Raw genomic sequence first — 19,362 nt, forward strand, 5'->3', positions numbered from 1 at the left:
ATTATTTATGCAGTATCCACAAAGTGTTTTAGGTACTTTACAGAACAAATAAAATACATAAAGGAAAAACCCATAAGTGAACAAAAAAGCCAAACTAAGTAATTGTTACAGCTCTTTATATGTTCTCAATGCACTCTGTGTACCTTAAAGCTCTGTCTGTAAATCACCAGTTGCTGACACTGTGTGTCATCAGTGTGTGCAGCTGAACACAGTGTAACTATCAGTGTAGACTGAGACAAACAGTGTTCAGTTATTGTTCAGAAACCATGGCAAAAGCCTGCTCTCAGCAGAGTAGAGTGGAGCTTCAGCAACAAATAATATTTTTTTAAAAAGACACATCATGCAGATTCTTATATATTTCTATAAGTGAGGGGGGAAAAAACTCCAAAAACTGTGATGAAAGATCCTATTTTCTGTGAGAGAGTAGACTCAAGAGTTCCTGGAAAATCCATTCCAGGATTCTGGTATTAGAGACCCAGGAATTCTGGTTGAGAGTGAAGGAATGGATCCTTTCCATGAACAAAATCATCCCTGAAATGCTAGATTGAAGTCTGCAAACAGATCCTTTATACATACAAATATTCTGCTCAGCTCTCAAGCAAGGTGTACTGAGTGAGGCACAATTAACCTTCAGCCTTTCAAACTCTTGGGAATGGGATAGAGTACTGGGAGCAGAATGTGAAATGCGGATAGGCTCTAACCTGCTTTTCTCCCGTTTCTCCAGGGAAAGTCTAGGACTATTAATTTGGAAAGAAGAGTATGAGGGGGATGTGACAAAGTGATGTAAAAGAGGAAACCAGCTAGAGATTGCTATTTACCCTGTCCAGTAACAGAAAAACAAAAAAGCTGTAGAGAAATTAGAAGGCAACCAGTTTAAAAACTGAAAAAACACTTTTTTAGATGATGTTCACAAAGAATTACCAGGAGAAAGGAAGGATCTGGGTTTAGGTACATATCTTATTAACAATGTTGCGTTACCACAACTGTCCTTGAGATGGTGCTGATAGCCACTGCTGGCGGGAAGGAGAGGGGGACCAGCAGTCAGAGAAAGGGAAGCAATAATTATAGCCCTAGGCTTGCTTGTTTGTAGTCAGAGTTTCTGTTATTACGGAACTACTCAGAACAGATCTTTGCGAACTGTCTGCCACTTATACCAACTGTTTTGTTGTTCCTTCTAAAAGTTTGCTATTCTTTTTTCCCTTACGATTTTCTGCTATTTCAAATCTGCATGCAGACTGGGGCATTAGCTCTGATTTATGCTTTTCCATCTTCTATAAACAAATGGTAACATTTGAGACCGTACAAGTACTTTCTCTGGACTGAAGTACCTTGGAGAAAAAGCCTTTGTTTTGGAGGTTTTTTGAGGGATGGGAGGGACAGAGGAAGTGCCTTGTCTTGATTAAAGTAGCAAAAACAGTTTTCAAAGAATTTGTGCCTAACATTTTATAACAAAATCACCCCTCATTTATATTTCTGCATTAAAATAATGTAAGTAATCAGTAACGAGGAAGCCTAAGAACCCCCCTTTCTCCACTCTATTCCAGAACTAGGATTCTAGCTCCCTGCATACCTTTTTATAGTAAGACCCACTGCACACTTCTAATTCACTGATCATTAACCCTATTTGTCGTCTGCTTGTCACCACCATCCCCTTATTTATAGCTGTAACTGGAGACATGAAAATTATGCCTTAACAGTGAGCTTCCCCGCACCTTCATCCTGCCTCTCTTAGCTGGATCCTGCTCTCCTGAACTGATCAGAACATACAAATGTAACCACCCACCTCTAGGAGGAAAATTGAGCTGCAGCCCTGGTGAAACATAAAGTTTATTTTGACTAAAAGTGACGCAAAAATTCTTAAAGAGCTCTTTGGCAGCAGATTATCTGGAAATCAGACCATGTGAGGGGGATTGGTGTACAAAAACCTCACCAAGATGCTGAGTTGCCACAGGCTGAGTTTCAGAGGCTCTGAAGTAAATGTAGGGTTAGGGTTACTCAGTCTTGGATAACTCCAGGGGAAAGCACCTCAGATTCATCTGAAAGGCAGGTAGGTACTTTTTCATTTTGTTTTAAACCTACAGTAAAGTTTTATACTATGTGAGCCAGATAGACTCTTTTATCTGAGTCTGTCTTATGCTTCAAGAAGGACTGGAGTTTCATTAACTTTTACTGTTTCATTGCTTCTTGCAACTATGGTTATGAACTTTAGAACGTGATAATGACCTAAATTTTACATAATACATTTTGTTTGTTTGCTTTTCAAATTGTTTTTAAATGTACGTTTTATATGGCTCCCAGCACCGTTCGAAGTGTTGGGAGAAAAAACACATCTGTCGTGGCTTTGAGAAAAGAATGCCTTGAATTTTGGTGAAAGTTTGTTTTGATTCATTAGACATATGCCTCAGTTTGCTTTTCTGCAGCTACATGCCTGCTGTCTCATCCAGGCATTTGTCCAGTAATTATTAATGTTGCAGACAAATGCCTGCAGCAGAACATGTTATGACAATTTGAAATTAGAATTTACAACAATCTAAATTCTTGTATTATGAATAGAACATTTATTTCAAATTCAAGAAGTATATTAAACTGAGCTTGAGAAGAATTATTTGAAAGGGGCAGAATCTGAGACAAAAATCAATGCAAAATTCTGATTTACTTCAAAAGGACAAAAATAAACCAAATTTAATTAGCCACATTCATTTATATTTGAAATTATCATTTATTATTTTAGAATGGTTTATCTAACTTGATGGAACAGAATTATTGTAAGTAATAGCCTGAAGAGTATTTTGTGAATGTATTTGTTGTAATCAGTGTGCACCTATGCAATTATCAGGCTTGTTGGCTTAGCTGCAAGTCTGATAAATATTACAGAAGCTCAAATGATTAAGAATATAAGGTGATCAAATATATAGTGTAAAGTGGGTCTTCTTCCAATGATACATATAAAGTGTCTTGGAAGGTTGAGAGTAGAAAAAGGATCTAATATGAAAAGCAAAAGTGAAATAAACAGATAATTCAGTGGATTTGGACTCCTGGAGACAGGGGGGCTGGAACAATGTGTATAGTGGGATGCTGAGAGCCATTGAACCAACTGCAAACCCTGTATAAGATGGAAACGACTTCAAGCCAGGGATTGTGGCAGCATTCTCCCCATTCCTCCACCATCCCTAGTTCCAGCCCCTATGCCTGGAGATAGTTTGGTTTGGGGATTTTTGAATTTGGGTTGTTTGTTTCCAGGCACTTCATCGGATGTAATGCAGTGCAATTGATGTTAAACCTTCATGGCTTTTCTCTTATTGTTTCTGTTGAGTGGCTAGTTGCTAACCAGCTCTCCCTTGGAGTTGGCTAATAATGAGGATTCTTGGGAAGTGCTTTATAAGGAAAGCAGGGGCCAGTGGCTGCGTGGGTGCATTTTCTAATTGAACGAAGTGGGGATGAGTTTCAAATAGCTCTGCAACTTAACAAAAGTGTCAACACACTGTGGGAATCCAATCAAAAATGTATCCCCATGTATGGAAAATGTATAGCATCTCTCATCTCCCTTGTGCCTTTCTGCACGGACACATATTGAGTTTTCCAACAGGAGAGGCTTTAAGGAAATGAGGATGCAGCACCATGATGCCCTTCCCGGTGCTAATGTCGTCATTCTCTTCTGAAGATAGTTCTGTAGCATTGTCTGTTCGGACAGTTATTTTTTATGCAAATAACTTTGCATGATAAAGGCCATGTAGGGAACAGGGCTTTTCATGAAATGCTGCAGTAGAGCTTGGAACCAGAATGCTGCTGCCGTAACTTGAAGATAGCCTTGTACCAAGTAGCCTTATAGGAAAGGTTTCTAGATACATTTGTGACCATTTATTTACTTTCTTACATAAGCATTTACAAACATGATTATAGAGAAATGTGCTCTGTTAGTGTAAATTTGTAGTCAGTCTCTGTGTATGCATGCATGTATCTTATTATACAGTGAGCATGGGTTATTACCTCAATCTGCCTGTCTATGGAAAGAGTCTGGTCTTGCTGATGGGGCTCTAGTAATTTTGTGACATTTACTGTATTATGTATCTTTCTTGAAGATTACATAAATGATTTAAGGATAATATCTAGGGGAATGACATCCTCTTTAAGCTCATCTATTCCTTTGCACTGAACATTTAAACACTGCAGCTACAGAATGTGTTTGTGCTCCTCCTTTCTCTATAGCCTGAACAACTGTCTTGGAAAGATATGGAAATGCACCATCTACTTTAGTCTGCAACTTTATGTCTTATGTGGTTTCCGTTCTCTAGGAATTCCACAACTAAGTCACTGTCATGTGTCGTCTCGCTCTGGAAATGTTAACTATAGAATGAAATAAGAGTTAGGTTGTCATATAAAATTCAGAGTGAAGGCTGTTGCTTCCTCCTTAATGCACCAGGTGGTGTTGCTGCACATCTGGTAGTTAAGAAGAGCACAAAGTTTTTAGAGTCACATGCAAGACCCACCACACAATACTATTTGTTCAGAAACATTGTGATTGCAGGTGTAGCCACATTTAGCCCTCTGCCTGTGTGTAGGATGTTTCACTATTTATGGCTATACTCTGCCACCCTCGCTCTGTTAAGTAATATTTTATCTGCCAGTAGATTTCAGAGTAAAACGATACTCAGTAGAGTGTCAGAATCTAGACCTTGATAAGTTGTGTCCCTTCAGGTGTGAGTATTATTACATACAAGATCCATGTTACTACGTGCATATTGTACATTTATAATATTACACGGGGCTTGGATACACTGGTGATGGGGAGTGGTATAAAAACTTAAGTCACATAGGGATATTTAAGCATGCACAGTGGATGTGATTCACACCCCACTGATTTCAGCTGGTTTTGGATCAGGTCTATCATCTACACATGTTATTTAAAAACTGGACTAGATAAAGCATAAATAAAACGCTGCAGAGACCAACCCCTCATTGGTGAGGGATGAACTAGAAGTGAAGTTATGCATCTTCCCTGTGCCTAATTCTTTGATTCTCTAGCTGACCAGCTCCAAAGCTAGGACTGTTCATCAAGTGATCACATACTTCTGGATGCTAGTTTTGGAAGTGTAAAATACAGTCCATCCCAATTACTGTCAATTTGCTTAATGGAAAATTCAGATTATAGGGAAAGGGTTTTCTCAGGACCAAACCGCTTTGCATGAAATCAATAAAAATGGGCCCATTCAACAGCAAATGCTGTTAAATGGTTGCCAATTCTAAACAGGATTTTCCTGGTATAAACAGCAAATAAAATTCATTGGGACATATGCTGTGAGCAAGTTTTCCAATTGTAATTGGCCAGAATTGGTCTGTTTGTCTATTGTTTCCAAACAGCTCTCATTGCCATGGCATCTCTGCTCCTACACTAATCTGTCATTTAAATATTTGAATTAAAGCATCTCTCCTGGCCTGTGCTGGTACAGAAGGCAAGAACAGAAAAGAGGATTTAAGGAGCCTCTCTATTCCCTGCTCCACATATGTAGTAAAATAGGAGCTCTCTCATCCTCAAGAGCATTGCAGTAGGGATAGTTTGTGCAAGTCCCCGGTGGCAACCCTGTGTAGGGTGACAGAAGTGGAACTATGCAAGGCTGGAAGGGGGAAGGGCAAGAGACTTTTGAGTTGATACGTATGTGGATCCAGTGTCTGGGAACCTTTACACATGCCATGGAGAAGGGCTGAGGTTGCTATTGCAGCCTGGAGGCTAGAACAGTGGTTGCAGAAGAACTGCGCTCCTTCTTCCATGCTAGAGGAATGATTTGTAATCCCTCACAAACTCCTACTACGTTCCCTAAACAAGACGCGTGCGTGCGCACGTGTGTGTGTGTCATTTGAAGCCAAACAACAACATTATTTTTTAGAAAAATCCCCAAACAGCTAAATGAAAACTCAGAACTAATTTAGGTCACATTAACTGAAATAATTTCAGTTTATAGTGTGTAAGAGAATAAGAAACAGCTTGTTCTGTTTTGCTAAGAATATGTGTTAACCTTTAATTCTCCAGTTCAGAGCAGTTTAGTTCTTAGCAGGTGCTGATATCTGAGTGGACGATAGGAGTAAGGCACCTGTCACACCCAAAGTGATGTTAATAACATGAAAGCCCTTCTACAGGAATTCAACTCTAACACAGCTAGTGGCTGATACACCAGCGAGATCAAGTGTTGGTTTTCAAATTAGTAAATTTTAAAAGAAAAAGTAATCTGTTTGAAGTGAAATGCATGCAAATATATGTATTTCATGACTGCAGGATTTAAAATAGCCCACATTACTTTATGACCAATAATATCTTTTATAATTGTGCACATTAAGGATAAACAAATCTCATGCTGCAGGGCTTGAGCTAATTGTTGCACAGGCTAGGAAGGAATTCACACACCACTAACTCCTCTGCATATACAGTACAGTTTTGCATAACTCAGAAGAGGAATTATGGCAGTTTGCCTTCCTCTGAAGCATCAAGCATTGGTTAGTGCCAACAGCAGGATACCAGGTTTGGTTGGCTTAATCTTCTAGCCAGAATTCAGATTGAAGGTCCGAATCTCACCTTTCCAAAAATTTAGAGAACAGGAAAACTTTAGAGAACTAATATATACCAGAATTTCCTCTCACCTTTCTCACACAGGATCACTGAGAAGCAAAGAGGAATTCTTTGTATGTTGCACACCTTGCCACTAGAGGTCACCATATGCCTCATGAAAAAAACCAGCAGACACCAGTAAATCAGTGAACTGCCATTGTCAGGTCTGAGATGGGCTTGGAACCCAGGGCAATGGCATTCCAAGAGGACTTTTCTACTACATGAGACAAAGATGTAGTTTTTGTGTATGCTGTAAATCAAGACATTGCTAATGAGCTTTAGTGCCTTTCCCATTTAATCTCTAGCCACGGGTGGGAGTAACCAAAATTCACTGTTATCTAAAAGCTGTTTGGCCTATGTGAACTAATGACTTTGGTCTAGTTTCTAGTGAATATGAGTCCACAAAGTGAGGCTGGCATTTTAGGGAGAGAGGTCAAGGACAGAATGGGTGCAGAGGGCAGACTTCCCATGACCTTACAGGTGGCTTCTCTAGAGAAGAGTGAGGTGCACTGGAAGTGGGTGAAGCTTGCACTGCTGGGCCCTTTCTGTGCTCTGTACTATACTCAATCTGTGCATAATGAGAGGACTGTGGTTTACAGTATCGTCAGTCTGTCATCTTTCATGGACCCCTAAAATCTTTCATCTCTGTGTCAGTACATTATCCGCTCAGAACTAGAAGGACGGGGAAAGGAGAAGATACTTCAGGCCTCTGAAAGACTAAAACCACACTTATGAAAGGCAACACAAAACTAACGCCAGTTTTCAGGTCACATGTTCTTTATAAGCTTTTTCTTTTCTTTGATTTTTTTTTTTTTCACCCTGCAGCTGTTTCAGTTGTTGATAAAGAGCCAATATGGGTTTACGTAAGAGTGACCTTTGCAACAGCTCAGAACAAAAATAGATGATAAACTGTTAGCCTTGATGCTATTCACTAAAAGAAAGAGCCAAATAGTACTAGATACTGCAGTGATAGAGAGCGACAGAACACAAGAGGGATCCTCCAGGACTGGCATAACTCTACCCAGGATCAGGATACCTATCCTGAAGGCCCCTCCACATCCCACAATATGTTGTCCACCTCCAAGAACTTCACTTCTACTCTTATTAAATATTTATACTGTTCATATAAATATAATCCCTTTGCATGTGTGCTGTCTTTTCTCTTAAATTGTAGCCAGTAAAGAAACAAGACGTTGTCTGCTGTCCACATGGCACTTTCTGGGTGTTAAAATCCTAGGGCTGTGTGAAATTATATGCTAAATTTAGCTCACTGAGGCTCCAGAATTACATATCTATGCTCATCACTACACAGCTGTAAAGTCTGTTGCTCAAGAGACATTTCCCACAACAAACTGCTTTTTAAAATAGGAGATCCAGTTCATGTTGAGGTCCCAGGGAGGTCACAACCCATTTTATGGGCTTGAAATTAATTCTACTGAAAATCTTACCAAAATATTCCAATTAATCTGGTACTTCCTTCCTTTGAACGTGGGTGGCAGGAGCCCAGAAGGAGTTTTGTTCTATACAGACAGAAATCTTACTTGCCACAGACCTAGGTAATGAAACCTTTGACTATCTTTTCTCAGTAAAGAAGAATGTGTCCATTTCAAAGACACAGATCGACGATGAAAGCATCCTGTAAGAATGCACCTGGATGCACTCTTTGTGAAATGTCCTTACTTAGCCATAAGTAGGTGCCTGGCTCATCCCCACAATCTCGAGTACCCAGATCCTGGGATTAAACCTGGTTCATTGAGTACCCTTCTTGGGATTTGTAGAAGAAATTGAAGTGAATGTGGAGAGATGGAGGGGCCATTTAGTTATGAGCAATTTAAATAATTTCTTATTTCTTAAAATTCCATTTTGTATGCTGATTCTTTAAGGCTATGTCTACATTGCAATTAAACACCTGCACCTGGCCCATATCAGCTGACTTGGGTTCGGGCCACAGGGATGTTTAATTGCTGTGTAGATGTTCAGGCTCAGACTGGAGCCCAGGCTCTGGGACCCCATGCGAGGGGAGGGTCCCACAGTCCAGGCTCCAGCCTGAGCTCGAATCTCTACACCTCAGTTAAACAGCCCTGTAGCCTGAGCCCTGTAAGCCCAAGTCAACTGACATGGCTGGTCATGGGTGTTTACTACAGTATAGACATACCCTAAAGGGCCCAAGTTCCCTGCCTTGGAATAATAGCAGAGGGATGGAGACACAGAATCTAGTGAAAGTGATTGGAAAGAGGCAATAAAAACAGTAAGAGGATGCAGCTTGTGTAAGGCTAAGATTTTGTCACAGTTAGTTTTAGTAAAAGTTATGGACAAGCATTGGCAATAACCAAAATTCATGGAAGCTCATGACCTGTCCCTGACTTTCATTAAAAATAATTATGACAAAAAGGGGAAGAGGGTTCAGCACCCACTGCTGCTGGGACTCCAGGGTCCCCCCACCCATGGTGGCTGACAGTGCGGGATCCCCCCTTGCTGCTGGTAGCAGCTGGGAGCTGTGGGCTTGGGACTGCGGGGATCTCCCATGGCTGCAGGGGAGTCCCTGTCGGCTGACAGCTCCAGCCTGCCACTCTGGGACTAAAGCGAAAATGTTAGAGGTCTCTGGGAATCACGGATTCCGTGACTTCCATGACCCTGTGACCAAATCGTAGCCGTAAGCATATGTAAAACATTTAATTCAGTGTTGCATTTCCTCATGTCTTGCCATAACACCATTTCCTAGGGAAGCTGCTCTTTCAATTGCTTTCCAGCAGGTGCAGGACGATCTCCATGAAATCATCAACACATCTGGTATAAGATTCCACTTGCAGGGAATTCAGGCTAGGTCTCTGTCTAGGAGCAGAGGAACTGCAATACTAGAGAACATCATTGCTTGATTTAACCATATACCCTGCCACCAGCAGTGGCCTATACCTTATTTTCTCTTATACATGGAAAGCTTTTGTAAACTGGGAGGGCTCTTTAATGCTGTCTGAGAACAGAGCCTTCCACGTGGAGCTTCCACCTGCCTCCTGCCCACCCCCAGCCCCCAGGCTTTTGGGGAAGTGGTGGGCTGATGGCATTTCCAGGATATTGATATTGTATATTTATTTATATTGTAAGGGATGGCTGCCCACTGTGATTTTTATAAATATAATATGACTTTATTGTCCCATTGAACAAGCTTACAACAAAATTTAAATAGATTGCTCCGGCTCCAACCAACTCAATCTTTGCAGTGTGGTATGGAGAGCTGCCTTCCTTGAGGTTCCAGATTTAGTGTGTTCCCTGCTAACATCTGTGCACCCGTCTTTAAACACTGAAGGCCAGATTTCCAAAGGTATTTATGCCTGAAGATGCATAAGGTCCCTAGTAGGATTTCAGAATGGTTAGGTACCCAGCTCCCATTGATTTCAATGCAAAATAAGCCTGCTCAGATGCTTTCAAAAATCCCACTAGGTGCCTTTCTGCGTCTTTAGGCACTTAAACACCTTTGCAAATCTTGTCTTGAACTCTTTCTTGAGCCCTCAGTCCAATGCCCTGCCTCTACTGAGATGTTAGCAGGAGAATTTAGCTGGGAGTGGCTTTCTGTCCATCAGTGCTATCTTAGGGATTCTGCACCCTGTCAAAAGGGATTTTGGTTAATGATGGCTGAGAAATATCCAGGTTTGATACATTAGCCACTGTGGCTTTGGAGCTGCATGCAATTAGAGTGCAGTTGTCCAAGGGCACAGATCATGTCTAATCTCAACCAAACACTGGACTTGTTTGAGGAACAGTGCAGTAAGAGATTCCTTGGAATACAAAAATATAAACGTGTATCTCACAATTAGCCATTGGGAGACATAAATCAGCAATGAAGGATGGTGGCTCAAATGGGAACAGAGCCCAACATAGTTTAAGTAGGAGAAGATGGAAGTTGACTAGAGATACCTTAAATGCTGATGTGTAAGGCACGGAAAGTTCAGTCACATGAGGTGTGTAATTAGCTGAATATCCATTACGGCTTTCTAGATTACTAGCACAGGTGTAAAGTCCAGTAGGGTTCAGATTACTTCTCCATATTTGTACCACACCCTTGATGCAGAAAGAAGAGAAGGAGTGGCTCTGGCCTTACGTAGGTCTTTTTATGTTAACATCCATGGTGTGAAAGTCCTCCTAATCCGTATGAGTTCTTCTGGGAGACTGGCAAGGGTTTGGACTCCAAAGATGCCCAGTTTTTATAGTCTTGCAGGTAACACACAAACCACTTGTCTTTGCTGTATAATTATTTTTTGCTGAGACTTTGAAGATGTTTGAGTCTTTGTGGATGATTAACTTGCATTAGTAAAATATCATTAAATACTATTATGAGAATTTGGCGTTAACTATACAGTGCCTAAGACGAATATCTGGGTGACTGAGGAGTGTACCCTGTATGAATGAAGAACGGATAAGGTAGCTGTGAATTAGTAGGCTCTATTCATACCTCCAGGGATCTAATCTTGACAACTCACCTCCTTTTTCCTCTTACATCCTTCCATGAGTAGGAAGAGATGTGGATCTAGTTGTCTGGGCACAAAACTGGGTGTCAGGAACTCCTGGGTTTTAATCCTGGATCTAACAATGACTCCCTCTCCAATATTCAGCTAGCAGCTTCACCCCTCTGCCTTAGTTTTCTCATCTGTTAAATTGAGGGAATACTTATTCCTTTTCACGGGGTGTTATGGTCATTATTTGCTGTTGTAAAGTGCTTTGAAAATGAGAAGTGTCACACAATAATTATAATTTGATATATTGAATGGCATGCAGTGGTGCACATAGCAGTTTGCAGGCAGAAAGAAGACAAAGTCCATGCCCCAAGAAACCTACAGTACAAGGGCTAAATTGCTCCCTTATTCTCTCCCCTGAGTAAGGGGTGAGGCACTGTTGCATCACCCCAGCAGCAGACTCCAGAACAAAGTCACAATTCCTCTCCCACTCCTTCCTTGCTCTGAAGGAGAAGTAATTACCCCTTCTCCATGAGCACCTTTCTTCCCTTGGGGTATTCTGGAGGGCAAGAGGGAGGAAAGGGAGGTGAAGCCAGGGCTCCTCCCACTACCTGCCCCCTTGCTTGCAGTGGGGAGTCTGATCTGAGTAGCCTCTCCTCACATGGCTGGAGTCACAATCTGAGCACAGCCAAACATGAGAAAGGGTGGGGGGCTTACTGCCTGGAGCAGTCAAGTAAGGGCTGTGACAAGCTAGCCCTAAATGAGCCAGAGATAACCAGGAAATGAAAACAAACTACGGCATAAAGGGAGAAGAGAGCACCCTACGCAAGGGAAAGGGAGGAACACTGCTCCTGGGAGGACACTATTTACAAAAAGGAGTTTTCCACTATGTTAGGTCATTGTATTGTATTGCCTATGAGAGACTTTAAATAAACTTGGAAAGCACAAAACTGATCCTAGTAGGATGTCCTTTCCAGTAATGCTTTGCTACCAGACTGGTCTCCTCTCCATGAGTCTAGCTTTCAGACCCAAGATAAACCTGAAGATGGGTCTCCCAAATAGAAGTGCTGTTATTTAATTTTTAAAGATAAGTATAAGAATCTCTCACTTGTTAGTCAGGCACCTAAATAACTTCCATTTGCTATTTCTTTTTTGCTGTTTAAAACAAAATTAAAGTAGCCCTGACCATCTTCCCTCCTTATTAATATTGCATTGAGCCTCAAAAGATTTGAGAATGTTCTTAATTCAGATAAGTACCTTGCGGTTTGGATACTTAACGGAACCACCTCTTAAACCTCTTGATCTGCCAAATGTGGCTGATTTTGCAAGAAATCTCTGGTGAGATTTCTGGAGAGATGTGAATATGAAAAAAAATAATTTGCAAATATGTAAAGATTTGTTTAAGTAACACTTGCTATCTTTTCCGTAGGGACATGAGCACCTGAAACAATACAGCTAGAAGTCATGAGATGCAATTATGACTTTAAGGTGCCACAGGACTCTTTGTTGCTAATTATGAAAAAGAAAATGCAGACTGAATAGCCAGCAAATTCTGCCCCCAGTTGTGCAAGACAGGATGAAGGCCCTTGATTGTGACACTGGTGTGGTTCTGCTGCACAAGGAGGTGATAGAATATGCCAGGAGCATGCTGGGCTGTGCCTCCCCAGGAATGCAGTGAACCCTGTAGGGCACATGTGCTGGACAAGTTAGGGAACAAGCTGGTCGGGGGAACTGTCACTCCACACAGCCTGCAGTCCTCTCCTCATCTCTCTCACCGTGTGGAGGGTCACAAGTTGTTGGCTACATGGGGTGGCTCCACTCCTGTTCTGCAGCTGGAGGGGGAGGATTAGCCCCCACACTTTCTTTGTGGTTCTCCTCAGTTTGAGACACACTGGCTGATCACAGGATTATCCCCTAAATGATACTTATCTCTTTTGGGATGGTTTTATTTTAAAACAATGTGTTTTACTCACCCTACCTGTAGTAGCTATACCTGTACATCCACCAGCACCAGCAATCCTTGTAACAGAGTTCAACTCTTTTTTCTGCTTCTTTGAAGCTGTGTGTGTCTGCAGTCCTGTGGATGTAAAGACTACGGAGTTTCTGGCGGCAGTGGGAAGACAGAGCTTCAAGCAGCCACTTGACACAAGGGGATTCTGGTCCAGGTCATTCACAAATGGACAGCAGCACCATCTCTTAACCAGCAGAATGGAGAAGTCATCCAGCAATGAGACCCAGAGTCTTACTTCTAAGAAAGAGCTCTTGGACTGTACGGAAGGTGAAGATTGCAAAGAGAATGGACTCCTGGTTAAGAACCCTAAATCCGCCCTGAAGCTGGTGGAGGATGGGAATAAGGTCCACCCCAGCCAGGGAGATAAAGGGGAAGCAGGTCAGATCTCCAATGGCTACTCAGTGGTTCAGAGCCCAGTTCCTGGCAATGGAACAGGAGATGGGGAAGATGTCCAGTGCACAGCCCCAGCAGCCACCACTACCACCACCACCACCACTTCCACCACTTGTGGGGTGGAGGCTCAACCACAGCTGCTGGAGCTGGAGGAAAGAGAGACCTGGAGTAAAAAAATGGACTTTCTTCTCTCTGTCATTGGCTATGCAGTGGATCTGGGCAATGTATGGCGATTTCCCTATATATGCTACCAAAATGGAGGAGGTCAGTACTCAGCCCTATATGCCATTCCTTGGAAGCTAGCTTCTTTGAGTATACATGGGTCAGTTCTATGGCTCAGGTTAAACCTATGAGACCAAAAGTAAGCAGCAAGGGATTATGGGGCAAGAGGAACTGATTCATGAGCAGGGCCCTACCAAATTCATGGTCCATTTTGGTCAATTTCACGGTCAGATGATTTAAAAAACAATAAATTTCATGATTTCAGCTATTAAAAACTGAAACTTCACAGTGTTGTAATTTTAGGAGTCCTGACCCATGAAGGAATTGTGTGTGTGTGGGGGGGGGAGAGCGGTTATTGTAGAGGGTGTTGCAGTACCGCTAACTTACTTCTGTGCTGCTGCTGGCAGCAGCGCTGCCTTCAGAGCTGGGCAGCTGGAGAGTGGCAGCTGCTCCCGGGAGCCCCGATCTGAAGGCAGAGCTGCCACCAGCAGCAGTGCAGAAGTAAGGATGGCCTGGTATGGTATCACTACCCCCACTTCTGTGCTGCTGCTGGCAGCTGGAGAGTGGCAGCTGCTCCCGGGAGCCCCGATCTGAAGGCAGAGCTGCCACCAGCAGCAGTGCAGAAGTAAGGATGGCCTGGTATGGTATTGCCACCCTTACTTCTGCACTGAGGTCTGCAGAGCTGGGCCCTCAGTCAGCAGCCGCCATCTCCAGCCACCCAGCTCTGCAGACAGCAGCACAGAAGGGTGGCATGGTATGGTATTGCCACCCTTACCTCTGTGCTGCTGCTGGCAGGGTGCCACCTTCAGAGCTGGGTGCCTGGCTAACAGCCGCCGCTTTCTGGCTGCCCAGATTTGAAGGCAGCGCAGAAGTAAGGGTGGCATTACTGTGACCCCCCTGCAATTCCCTTTTGGGTCTCACCCCTCGATTTGAGAAACGCTGGTCTACCCTATGAAATCTGTATAGTATAGGATAAAAGCACACAAAAGGCCAGATTTTACAGGGAGAGGCCAGATTTTACAGACCATGACGTGTTTTCATGGCCGTGAACTTGGTAGGGCAGTATTTATGAGATGATTAAAAGAGCAAAATATGTCTAGAATCACATAAGGGTTGGTGGGACCTATGCATCAACTAACAGATGAGGGCTATAAACACAAAGGTGGAAGAGGAATTATCTAGAATGATGCAAGATCCAATATAGCTGGAAAGCATGGGATGAAAATAAGAAAAGGAAAATGTAGATTTAAGATTAGGCAAAATATCCTGAGCCTAAAATCAGTTGGACTGTGGAACAGTCTCCCCAGGGAAGAGATAAGACCAATCCTCAGAAACATTTAAATTCAGACTAACCAATATACCAGAAAATGTCAGTGCTACAGGTGCTCAGTACAATCAAACAATGATTGTAACCAGAGAGTGCGCTGAAGAAGGACCTATATCCCTTTAATACACCTAGGCATTGTACCAGAGGAAGAAATTCTTTTATCTTTTGCTCCATCCTGCTGCTGCTGCATCCATGGTAGCCAATAAAACCTTTGTGAATTCCCTGTATGTTTGGGTACAGAAGCCTGGGAATAGGAGTACGGTTGACAGTCCTGCTAGGAGACAATCTTACAATTGTTCACAACTTCATTCCACTGGAAACTTAAGAGCCAGATTATGACCTTTCTCACAGTGGTGAGCATTACCTGTGGCACCTGAGAATTGGACTTTTAGCCATTAGTGATGCTCCAGCCTGACATACAGTAACTGAACTGCTTTGGTGCTTATGGCATTGTCTTTCGAGACAGACAGTTGCCACAAACAGTGGTGAGCAGATACTCACATGAGTAATCCTGTTGAAGATGATGGGACTAGTCATGTGAGTAACTGCTCACCAATGTGAGTAAAGGGGTCACAGGGTTCCCTTCAGGAACAAAACTGCAAGTCTCATTTCGTGTGACATTACAGAAAGTTTGTCTGGACTGGCCTCTCGAGATCATGGGGTCACATAGGTTTTACTGTTGTAGTGCAGTGTGGTGTGTATTGGCTGTGGGGCATGAAGAATTGTTCTTTATGGAGTGCTGATACTATTACACCAGAAGTATTACAAGAAGTTACAGTCATGTCCTTTCTTCCTTGCAGGAGCGTTTCTCATCCCGTACACGATCATGGCCATCTTTGGAGGCATCCCCCTCTTTTACATGGAGCTAGCACTGGGACAGTACCACAGGAATGGGTGTATCTCAATTTGGAGGAAAATTTGTCCTATTTTCAAAGGTAGTAAGGAGAACAGGAAGCTTTCCATGATCCCTTAGGGTAACTGGCAGAGATTTTCTTTAAGAGTGGAACAATTACTGAAAATAAGAGATAACACGAGGGGTTAATGTCAAGTGGTTTCGGCCCCACATTTAGGTTATGTAAGAAAAGCTTTCATGAACCCTAGAATTAATTACTTTTCAAAGTCACGTGCTTTTTAAAAAAGCAATGTCAAGTTGTTTTATATACATAAACATTGCCCTAATTGTTTTCCAATCCCAAGGACCAGCCTCCTACTAGTATCTGAAGACCGGGGAGTGAAACTGATTAGAAACAACCCACACTACTTCCACTGTCCCAAGCCAGAAAAAAAATGCAAAACCATACAGAGAACATTATAAGGGTGAAAGTAAATTGAACTTTCAAAATTATTCCATTTTTAATATCTGAAATGGTATTAGAAACACAGGTTGGGAAAAATATTGCAAATCCATTATTTGTGTCCCAGAGATCCTTCAGCTCTATTCCATTTCTCTCAGCTATCTCTATTGGCAGTGATAATAGAGGATCTTTTACAGTTGCCTTTTACATACTTGTTATCCTTGCTCCCAGTACCACAGTTAGATTTTGTTATGTTTTGGTTGGTTGGATTGTTATTAGGGATGTGGAGGATGAGGTATGCATTACAGTCAAAATTCCAGAGACTGGGGCCTGAATCAGGCTAGCATTTACACATGTTCTGTTCAGAACAAGGATGCTTTTCTGAAGTGGGGCTTGGGCAAATCACCCCCACTTTCTGAAGACCCCAAAAGTTCCAGAGCATTCTAAAAAAATATAAAGGGAGGCAATGGTGTATGGGTACCTATTTGGATGCCTCTGACAGCTATTGATTTTAGTTCACATGGATTACCCACTCCTGCTTTTACTGGACCCAGCCGTCACATTTCCACTCACATTACTGTTTTCTGCCTTACCAGGAATTGGCTTTACTATCTGCATAATAGCTTTCTACATAGCCTCTTACTACAATACCATCATGGCTTGGGCCCTCTACTACCTCATTTCATCCTTCACGGCAGAGCTGCCATGGACCAGCTGCAAAAATGCTTGGAACACTGGCAACTGCACCAACTACTTCACCAATGCCAGCATTACCTGGACCCCACACTCCATCTCCCCTGCAGAAGAATTTTATACGTAAGTGCATGTAAGTGGAGACAGCAATATCAGAAAGAAGGGTAGAAAATGCAGCAGGCTTTCCTTTAAGGGTGACCGGGGTATTTTTCAATCATATGCATGGGTTTTTTAAAACTGTCTAGGGATTAAAATGCATGCAGTTGTGGGTATGTGTAGGATGGGGGTGTCTTTTATCTCTCATGATTTAGAGCCTAAGCACTCTCTGTATTTGCTACACAAACATCAACAATGTGTTTTTTCTCTCCTGTTTTAGCCGCCACGTTCTACAGGTGCAAAGATCCAAAGGGCTGGATGATCTGGGAGGCATTAGCTGGCAACTGACCCTCTGCTTATTGTTGATTTTCACTATTGTGTACTTCAGCATCTGGAAAGGGGTCAAAACATCTGGCAAGGTGAATGCAAAAGCAAGAGGAAGTTGCTTGGTATAGCATAATTTCTGCAACATGTCTGGAGCAGCCTATTAACATGAGAGAAAGTAAGCTTAGAATTGTCTTCAGGACAGGGACTGCAAATTCACGTACATGTGAATAGTGGGTGCTACTGTAATCTATATAATACATGCTAACAGCATGTTGGGTTGCTGTTCTGCATTTAAAGATCATCCTACCTAGGGGATCTGAACGGATGTGGAGGATGATCTCTGATTACTGCTCTGTTGAGCCTCAGTTCCATTGTTTCTTTTTCTACAGATGGGCCTTGCTGTCTGCTGTCAGAGCAAGCCATGTTACTAAAACAGGGCTGCTTAATACACATTCATTTACAAATAATAAGTACCATAATAAATCTTTCCACTGACAGAGAACCTCCTATGTGAGGACCTCAGATCACCTTACAAAGATTGGTGGTGTTATTCCCATTTTACAGAAGGGGAAACTGCAGTGCAGAAAGGTTAAGACCAATGTTTTCAGAAGGATCAGCTAATTCTGCATGCCCTGATTTCTGAATGCCCAATCGGAGACAGTTAGGGCCTGACTTTCAGGGGTACTGAGCTTGGCATTTCCGAATCTCCTCAGTTGGAGTTGTGAGTACTCAGCAGCTCCGAAAATCTGGGCCTAAGGGTCCCAGGTTAGGCACCCAACATTTGTGGACACTTCTCAAAATGCCAGTTGCAGTGACTTACTCATGGTTGGACAATTATTGAGTAGCAGAGCTGGAAATGGATTGCAGGAGTCTACTCCCATTCCCTGCTCTAACCACTAAACCAGGTTAGTTCCTTTTCAGATGAAAAAAGGCAGTGGTCGTGCGCACAGATAGTATAAAATTAGGCAACTCGTCTGTCTTCTGACTACAGCTACAGCAAACCTGGAATCAGAAGCTGGAGCTGACTGCCTCTGAGAATGCATAACTATCAGTGAGGCAGTCAGACCGATGGTGTTGAATAAACTAGCTAACACACCATAAATAGCAAGCTGGTGGCATTAATGAAGGCAATGTGACCTAGTTGTTTAGAGGAGGGGAGTAGGAGTCTGGACTCCTGGGTTCTAATTCTTAGCTCTGCTTCTGATTCACTGCAGGATGCTGGGCAAGTCATCTAAGTACTCTGTGCTATAGTTTCTCCATCATTTAAAGTATAGTAATATGTAATTGTCTTTGTAAAGCACTTTGACAACTTTGAATGAAAGACGTTATAAGTCTAAATATTACTGTTCATTCGACACTGTGACCATTATCACCACTTAGCAGTTTCCCTCAATCAGTACCCATGGCAAACACTGTCTTAATGTTTTCTCTAACAGGTGGTGTGGGTGACTGCCACATTCCCTTACATCATACTCTTTATCCTGTTAATACGAGGGGCCACATTGCCTGGAGCCTGGAGGGGAGTTGTCTTCTATCTGCAACCTGACTGGCAGAAACTGCTGGCCACTGAGGTAAGGAATTTGTTGTAAAGGGGCAATTGATTTCAGCCTCTAAACATGTACACATAAATCTCTCCTTTTCAGAACAAGGCTACTGTCAGCATAGTAAATAGGTGCCTATGGATTCTGAAGCTTAACCTTGAACTCCAATTCTTTTAAATCTTTGTATAAAGTTTTTTTCCAGTTGTAACAATTAGACAAGGTAGAGATAACCAAGCTGTTACTACTTCTGGTTCTACTCTGCTAGCTAACCTTAATCTCAACTAGTGGAATGCCCTGTAGCTCTGTTGACTGCTGAATAATCAGCAGATGTTGGAATGGGCTAAATCACCTTTAATGGAGTCCACTATCAGGTGTCTGGACTCAGTGCCTGCATTTCAGAATTGTGCATAT

The 19,362-nt window shown here is 42.4% G+C and overlaps 1 protein-coding gene across 1 annotated transcript in view; it reads left to right on the forward strand.

The window, feature by feature from the left end:
* Positions 1 to 1,001: 1,001 nt before the first annotated feature.
* The window catches only part of SLC6A4 (solute carrier family 6 member 4), a 33,835-nt gene continuing 15,474 nt past the window's right edge, over positions 1,002 to 19,362 (forward strand). The window contains exons 1-6 of the mRNA XM_050929578.1: positions 1,002 to 2,047; positions 13,106 to 13,714; positions 15,800 to 15,934; positions 16,891 to 17,110; positions 17,364 to 17,502; positions 18,847 to 18,981. Coding sequence (XP_050785535.1) covers positions 13,255 to 13,714; positions 15,800 to 15,934; positions 16,891 to 17,110; positions 17,364 to 17,502; positions 18,847 to 18,981 — 1,089 coding nt within the window. The 5' untranslated portion in view covers positions 1,002 to 2,047; positions 13,106 to 13,254. The remainder of the gene's footprint in view (positions 2,048 to 13,105; positions 13,715 to 15,799; positions 15,935 to 16,890; positions 17,111 to 17,363; positions 17,503 to 18,846; positions 18,982 to 19,362) is intronic.

The sequence above is a fragment of the Gopherus flavomarginatus genome, chromosome 19 (assembly GCF_025201925.1).
Source record: "Gopherus flavomarginatus isolate rGopFla2 chromosome 19, rGopFla2.mat.asm, whole genome shotgun sequence".
Lineage (NCBI taxonomy): Eukaryota > Metazoa > Chordata > Testudines > Testudinidae > Gopherus > Gopherus flavomarginatus.